Below are 8,730 nucleotides of genomic sequence, written 5' to 3' on the forward strand. Positions count from 1 at the left end.
AGTGCGAAATACTTTAGAAGCTAGTAATGTGATGAATGTGCATGCCGCTCAAAATAAGCCTTTGTTAAACACTAGGGCCAATAACACTTAGTGTGCATGCATTTAGCAAAAATAGATCCGAACTTGCTTATCCATAACCGTATTTGACAATTCTTATGGCTAATGTTATGCTCACGGATCACCAAAAAAGAGCTTACTTTTATGTGAAAATCGTGCCAACATATTTGGACCATAATAGAATGCGAAGTTCCCTCACAGCTAGGTACCAAATGAACTAGTTCATTAATTGAACACAACTTTTCTATGTGTATAAACAATCATCCGTTAAAATTGTTTAACAATACTTCTAATCTTAACAAGTCTTACTAAGTATCCGAAATTTTTTTTCCACTGAAACTGTTCCTGATACAATGTGTGCAAAATAGTCCAACAAATGTATTTGACTAGCACCTAGGGACTTTGTTGTGACACATAATTCAAAGAACGAGCGCGAGTGTCATTCCAGAGACTCGTATTCTCTACACGTGGAATATGTCTCAGATAAGGATGCCCAAAAAAAGAACATCCTACAAGTACAAGATGTACTTGTGTGTGGAGGTAACTGTAAACACTTTGCGACATGAGTGAGAGGGATCCTCATTAACCTTGCTCCACACTGGCTAAACCAAACTCCATGAGTTCCTAGACAATGTTTCTCCTCTTGTGAAAACATGTGCGAAACCAAATGCTACATGCAGGTCCATAATTGCAGAATACAAAAATATATTGTAGATAGTACAGTCCAAAATACTTTGCTCCTACATGATCTTGTCATGTCTCTGAAGAGAAAAATGGATGAAAACATTTAAGCTAACACATCCTACTTAGAAAATTCAAGCAAAGTAGATGAAAAAATGGAATGAAACCAAATTAGATGCATACCTTGAGTTTGAATTAACGTTCACTTACCCATATTCAAATGCACATAAACAAATCTCCACCTGAAAAGGTCTAGCAGCACTAATTGAAAGATTAGCAAAAATCAAGCAGTATTGCACTATAACCCTGGGTGTTGCCTTTGCAATCCAAACCCCTTGGTTAAAATTGGGAATATCAAATCCCTTGGTTAGACTCTATATGAAAATTGCTGAGCCTAGCAGCAGCCCAACGATGACCAACATGGGCTAGCGTGTCTACTAGTGATTGGAACCAACTTGGGAAGTTGAACTTGTGCACTAGCCCTTGGAAAACTGCGAACTTCTTTTCGTGAAATTACAACATTGATGAGATCAAGAGATGATCCTCAACACCTGTGAAGTGATTGTGTATTAGTTGGATCATATCCCTGCTGCCACTCCTAGAGATACAATCAATGTTGCAACTAAGCAACAGGTCTTTGCAAGTGGAGATCTTATTCACAACTGGATCTTGAAATAATCTTCTCACATTATGAACAGAAGAGAAAGATGTCTAACACCCCAAAAAAGGTAGTCGTACTAAATTTCCTTGGGTTTTAAAAACAAGAGGTCCCCTACTTTGAGGTTCTCTTAGATTATTCATGTCATTGCATGAATTAGATGTTTGATGAGTAAGCCATGCCTACTTGCTATCATTGTAAAGTGTCATCTATATTAGTTGCACCTTGTGCATAGAGACAATCATGTAAAGTGCTCACCGTTGTAGACATATACAACAATCACAAACTAATCTACTAGCCTTAATTCCTCTTGAACAAAGTAGCTGATAGCATAGCGAATGTGTAAACCATGCTTTAATGGAATGAGTCCACAATACTGGCATGCCATGCATGCATAACAAAAAAATAATGTGATAAGACCTTGGCTTCAATGACAGTCTCCACAATGTGAGCAGATACTATGCATGCCTTGCACGATGTGTGGCCATTGCAAACCATAATTGTGAGCTTATATCCTCTTATTGCCAACTTTGTGTGTTATTATCCTTGATCTTAAGTTAATGGATAGTATTTGGCACAGAATAGAAGCTTTCCTTCGCAGTAAGTATGTCAAAGTACTTTTCTTTGCGCTGCAAATAATGTTTTTTGAAATAAAATGTTAAAGACAAAAATACCGACTTCCAATAAAAAACAGGTGGACGTCTTACCAAGTTTCCCCAAGTTTGTATGCTACCAGCATATTCCAAAATTTGGAAACTTATGGGCAATATGCCCTAAAGTGAAGCCTTTCTTCGCATAAGTTCATTTAGGAGATGAAAAGAACGGAGCCTAAGTGCTCATAGATTACATGTGCTTGTGGAAAAACAAAAGAGAATCAACCTTGTCAAAATTTCATAGAGAAAAGGTCTTGCCAAATTATGCAACTTCTTGAGAATGATGAGATTGCCCAATAGTACAAGAGATAGCTCCTAAAGCTTAGCTATTGAATATCATTGAGTTGCCAACATTTGTTTGACCAAAGCAATATTTTCTTGTCAAGTTGGCATTGTAGAATATCCTGCAAAATGGAATAAGTTCAAAATTGAAACTTATATTTAAGATACTCATCAATTTTTGTAACCACCCCTCCTAGCATCAGAAGTCGGAGCATCTTGTGGCAAAATTGTGCTTTTAATGTACTTCGTGTACTTATTTTTCCTGCACTCTGGCAAACTGTAATTGGTTTGGAGTAACTATGCCCCAATGCATAAATATAAGTAGGGAGTTGTGCTCCTAAAATCCTTGCTTTTCCCCTCCGCTTGACAACACAAAGAGGATACATGAAAGAGATACTAGCAAACAGAACGCACAAGCTAGTTTCTTGAGTATTTTATACGAAGACTTGCTCCCATAAGTGCATTTGATGGCATTTTCATACTTGAGACAGGTAAAAGAAAATTAATCTTGTCGAGTAATTTATTGGACAAAAAAATTAAAAACATCTACAGTAATTGGAGAAAAAAAGCGTATCTAGGTTGCCCAATACTGTTGGCATTTACCCTTGAAATTTTGTTGGATCTATCTTGTTGACAATGGGTTGAGCATAAACGTTTCTGACTACATCGGACTTAGTATCAACAACCTTGCACAGAGCCATGCTCGTTGCATGTTGTGGAGGTAATGTCCAATTGGAGCCCTTTAGCCCCAAGCTTTTAAGCCCCGTTGCCAACTGAAAAGCATTGTGTGCTACCTCTACTTGAGAGGAGCCCTAAAAGTGGTTGAATTTCCTTGAAATCCACATACACTTAAGACAAAATCCATGTAGATGAATGGAATTGTTCATTATAACAGCCTTGCTATAACGACAATCAACCCACACTTGATAAACTCCAACATACCCCTTGGACAACAATCATTGCACAAGTTGGAATTCACAACCCTAAACAACATGCAGATGATTGCAAAATTGAATCTGAATCTTAAACATGAGTACCTAGATGCTTGTCGGTGGATGTACCAATATGCCTTGCAATACTCCAAAGATACTAAATGCCATCAAGAAATCTTGAGTACTCTATCCCTTGGATAGTCGTGCATGCATGTGGAAAATTCCACCCGATTGTGTCATGCATAGTCTTTGAATCCATCCCCAAAGCTTGATGCTTATCTTGGTTGGATAACGCATTCTGTGGAAAGAAGCCTCATAAGCTTGCCAAAATTAACACTTTAATAGAAGATTGTGCTTGAAAAAATTTATGTAGCTCTTTCCACACAAGATGTGTGTGCAAGGGGTGTTACCCATGATGTCCGCCGGCCATCTCTTCTGTCTTCTCTGCAAGAGATCTTGCCCATGGCCTCATGACCCAAGCTCATCACCTCTGAGAGAGAGAGAGAGACACACACACACACACACACACACACACACACACACACAGAGAGAGAGAGAGAGAGAGAGAGAGAGAGAGAGAGAGAGAGAGAGAGAGAGAGAGAATGCAAAGCCATGCAAGGTAGCTTTTACCCTTCTCCATAGCTTTCATCTCCCCTGAGCTCTGATACTAATGTAAGACAGAGGGGAAATAGACTTGCAAAAAACCACCCAACCATCCTATATATAGGCCACTGGCCCTCTGGCTCTTAGCTATATATAGACCCCTATACTGCAAGTATGTCTGACACTTTGCCAGGGTAGTGCCCTCCTATTCCTACACTTAGCATGACATGATTCCTCTTTACACTTGAACTTTCATGGAAAGAATTTCTCAAGTGAAAGGGGTAGTAGCTAAGTTCACTTTATCAAGTTGCTTACAATCATTTTTGGTTGCATGATACTCTAGGTTGGTCTAGTTCACTGATAGTTTACGAAGTTTCTTTGCAAAATCTAACCAAGGGGTTTGGATTTACACAATCCAACCAAGGGAATTGGATTGCCAAGGCAATACCCACAGTTATTAGTTAAATCTTATCTTCACTAATCTCTTATTTTAGTGTTTAACAGGTTAAAGGAATATTGGGCCTTTTGAAGATATAATTTTTGTAATGTACCTTTGAGGTTTGAAAATTTTCCTTTACCTCTTGGTAAGTATACATTATTTTACACCTCATAGTAAACATATGATTTGGTTTTGTTTCTTTTTTGAGTATGCTTTGATTGAGCTTTATAAGTGGGATGCATATTCTTGAAGCTTTTATCCACTTAACTCTTCAGAGAAATGACAAGGTCATGTATGAGCAAAGGATTTTGAGAAAGCAGTGTACCGGGTCAATTTTTGCAACCTATTACTTTCTCTCTCAACTCTTCATTTTGATACAATCAAGGTTTCACTCCCTATTGCCTACATGATGGTAGGGTTTTGTTTAGCACATGTTGTTAGTCGCAAGGTGTGCATCATGGTCTCGGAGCTCATGGAGTTTAATTTAGTAAGTGTGGAGCAAGGTTTATGAGGGTCCCTCTCACTCATGTCACATAGTGTTTTCAGTTACCTCCACACCCAAGTACAATGGATGTCATAATTCTTGACATCACTATATAAGACATGTTCCACATGTGGAGAATATCGGTCTTTGGGATTGACACTAGTGTCTATTCCCCTAATTATGTGTCGTGATAAAGTCCCTTGATGCTGGTCAAATCTGTCTATTCGACCATTTTGAGCACGTAGTATTGAAAACAATTCCAATGGCAAAAAATTGTTGGATACCTAATAAGACTTGTTAAGGTTACGACTATTGTTAAACAACATTAACAGATGACTGTTTATGCATATAACAAGGTTATGTATTGTGAATAAAAATGTTTCATTATTTATACATAGATGTGATTTATTCTTCACATTCTATTATAGTCCAAATGCTTTAGCAAGGCTTTCAAGTAATTGTAATGAGGGAAGTATTTAGTTTCATTTTGTAGAGCTATTTACACATTTTATTGCCTCCTCTTTCATATGTGCTACGAATATAACATCCACCACAAGCATTGGCAACTATAGTAGTGGAAAATGCATCCAAATGTTATCGGCCTAGTGTTTAGCAAATGCAAATATTTGGAATGGCATGCAAATTCATGATTCTCTCTCTTCTCTTCTCGTCTTCTTCTTCTTCTTCTCTCTCGCGCATGCGCAGTAAGTGATTGCGTACTGTTGTACAAACCTAGGTTCACAGCATGAGGGTAAATGCCGCTCTTGTCTTGCCATTTTCTGAGCGAGCTACTGCTTTCCGGTCGTAAGCCGAATGTATTGTTCGGACAGAGGAACTCAAAATCCTGCGATTGTGAGCTCAAGCTCAACCAGGAACCGCTGTGGATCAATAGTTGGTGCAAGCCACATTGGGCAGCAACAGAGAGAAGTCCTGGAGAGGAAGAGATTGACAAGTATGCAACCCAATCTTTCATGGCACTGCTCAAGGCATGTGCCAAGAAGAAGGATTTGCAACAAGGCACAAGACTACACACAAATATTTGCAACAGTGGTTTGCTCACTACCAATACACATTTGGGAAACATGGTGATCACTATGTACGCTAAATGTGGCGCACTTCACAAGGCTCAGCAGGTTCATCACCAACTTCCCCATCGAGATGCCATCTCTTGGAATGCTCTTATTGCAGGATATGCTCAAAATGAGCAGGGTGAGGAAGCTCTCCACTCCTATGAGCAAATGCTAAGTGAGGGTTTTTCTCCTGATGCCATTACTTACTCTTCCATCTTGAAGGCCTGCGGCATCACTCAAAATCTTGACATTGGCACACAAATTCATGATAAGATCGCCAGCCAGGGGCTATTGAGAGGAGATATTGTGCTTGGTAGTTCTTTGGTCGACATGTATGCCAAGTGTAATGTGCTCTCAAAAGCAAAAGAAGTGCTTGAGGACCTTCCTGTTAGGGATGTCATCTCTTGGAATGCATTGATTGCTGGCTATTCCCAACAAGGGAAAGGAGAGGAAGCATTGGACTGCTTTGAGAGGATGCAAAGCGAAGGCCTCTCACCAACTGCAATTACTTACACTTGCGTCTTAAAAGCGTGCACCATTACAGGTGCAGTTGAGAGGGGCAATGAAATTCATGATGAGATTGTTGGACAGGGACTTTTGGGGAAAAATGTAGTGCTTGGCACTGCTTTGGTCGACATGTATGCCAAAAGTGGAAGGCTCTCAAAAGCTCAAATAGTACTTAATGAGCTTGGTGTTCGGGATGTAGTCCTTTGGAATGCTCTAATTGCAGGGTATGCGCAACAGGGGCTGTGCAAAGAGGCGTTGGCATGTTTTCAACAAATGCAAGGTGATGGGGTCTCTCCAAATTCAATCACTTATGCTTGCATCTTGAAGGTGTGCGGAATCACAAAAGAAGGTGAGTGGGGCAAACAAATTCACGACATGATTATCAGTCAGGGCCTGCTCAAAAATAATATTGTGCTTGGGACTGCATTGGTTGACATGTATGCCAAGTGTGGTGAGCTCAGAAAAGCAGCACAAGTGCTGAATGAGCTTCATGCTCGTGATGTGATTTCATGGAATGCTCTAATTGCTGGGTACGCCCAACAAGGGCAAGGCAAAGAAGCACTTGAGTGTATTGGGCAAATGAAGAGTGAGGGCTTCACTCCAAACTTAGTTTCATGGAATGCTGTAATAGGAGGGTATGCCCAACAAGGGATGACGGAGGAAGCTTTAGATTATTACAAGTGTATGCAGCATGAGGGAATTCCTCCGGATGCAATCACATTTGTTTGTGTCCTCAGTGCATGCAGTCACGCAGGTTATATAGTTGAGGGCCAAATGTTTTATGAGAGTATGCAAAAGGTTCATGGCATCTCACCAAACGTAGAGCACCACACTTGCATGATCGATCTTTTTGGCCGGACAGGGCATTTCGACAAGGCAATGGCAGTGATCAAGAAGTTGCCATCTTGCCATGATCTGCTAGTATGGTCTGCTCTTTTAGGTGCTTGTCAAAACTGGGGAAATGTAAAGCTTGGAAAATGGGCATTTGAGCATGCCGTAAATGTAGATGAACATGATCCTGCAGCATACGTTTGTATGGAAAAGATCTATGTGACTGCTGGCATGCTTGAGGAAGCACAAAAGATTGCAGCCATGAGAATGAGAAACTCAGTGCGGATTTAGTGATGATGTGGTTGTAGGGTCGCTTCTTGCTCAGAGCTTCATAGTCAAAAGAGAATCTTGCAGAGATGACTTCTTCTCATTATATTGGCTCATGCCGTGATTACTTTTGGGTGCCTGGGCACTTGAGGTTGCGGGCTTGCATCAACATGGCTTTTGCTCGAGTGGAATGATTTTTTTCTGACATTTGGTCCATCGAATATGGGATGAAGTTTTGGGTACTTGAAGGTGGTTTATTTACTATTGGTCTGGCATCTGCTTGCCCTGCTCCGTAGTGATGTAAACCTCTACCCTCCACTCATGACTGCGTTGAGTTTGTGACTTTTCAGAGATTCGCACACATGGCTGCCCAAGAGAAGCAGGTTTATGGAAACATAAAGCAGGAAGTGGTGTCAATGAAGATATCAAGGGACTGACTCATGGTAAAGACAAGAAGTGTCTTGCTAAAAGACATGCTCTATTAAGTGTTAGAATGGGAGGCCAGGTAAAGAAGTTAGGTGTGAGGAGGTAGCATACATCTGTAGAACTCAATGCAACAGACTAAAAGTTGGTGCTAGTTTCTCGCATCTTAGGACTAATTATCTTAATTAGTTTTCTGGTCATGTAACTGGTAGCATCTATGAGAGGTCTGTATCTGGCAAGGGGAGTGGGGAGTTCAGCGGTGATAGCGTCCCAGTTGGATAATTATGGATGTTTGACATTGTCTGAATGAGTTGTGCCTCAATATTGGGCCTAGATTTAGAGTTAGTGATTGTTTGGTGGCTCTGCTGGGGAATGAACTTACTAACAAGTCAATTAGAAATTAAAATGGCTTGCCTTTCATTGAGAACAAGTTAACTATAATATGATTGCATCAAGCTAATTACAAATCAAAATGGTATGCTTAAATACAAATTAATACTCCAAATATTTGGTTTATCAGAAATTTGTTACAAAAATGAAGTTTTGCAATGATATGGTGATGCTTGTTATTCAAATGAAACCAAAACCTTAATACCTTCACAAAAAAATGGAAGAGAAAAGGTCTCCATCCATATGTTCAGAAGAATCTTAAAAGAAACCTTGAAAGAAATCCCACTATGCTTCTATTTAGAGGAACAAGAACAAACATTTTGTAAAGAGATAGAGGAGAGAGCTTGAGCTTTCACAAGCGCACACTCCCACAACCAAAAGAGCACACAATTGAAATGGAGACACAAAGCTGTTGCTTCTTTTTCACGATACAAAATGATGATGAGGTCTACT

At 39.9% G+C, this 8,730-nt stretch overlaps 1 protein-coding gene across 1 annotated transcript; it reads left to right on the forward strand.

Moving 5' to 3' along the window:
* Nucleotides 1–5,381: 5,381 nt before the first annotated feature.
* Nucleotides 5,382–8,250, forward strand: LOC147465333 (pentatricopeptide repeat-containing protein At4g38010-like). The gene has a single exon (XM_086519419.1). It carries the CDS (start codon nucleotides 5,545–5,547, stop codon nucleotides 7,486–7,488), a length of 1,944 nt encoding a protein of 647 aa, XP_086375545.1. The 5' UTR covers nucleotides 5,382–5,544; the 3' UTR covers nucleotides 7,489–8,250.
* Nucleotides 8,251–8,730: the final 480 nt, after the last annotated feature.

The sequence above is a fragment of the Adiantum capillus-veneris genome, chromosome 1 (assembly GCF_014529385.1).
Source record: "Adiantum capillus-veneris isolate H3 chromosome 1, ASM1452938v2, whole genome shotgun sequence".
Classification (NCBI taxonomy): Eukaryota; Viridiplantae; Streptophyta; class Polypodiopsida; order Polypodiales; family Pteridaceae; genus Adiantum; species Adiantum capillus-veneris.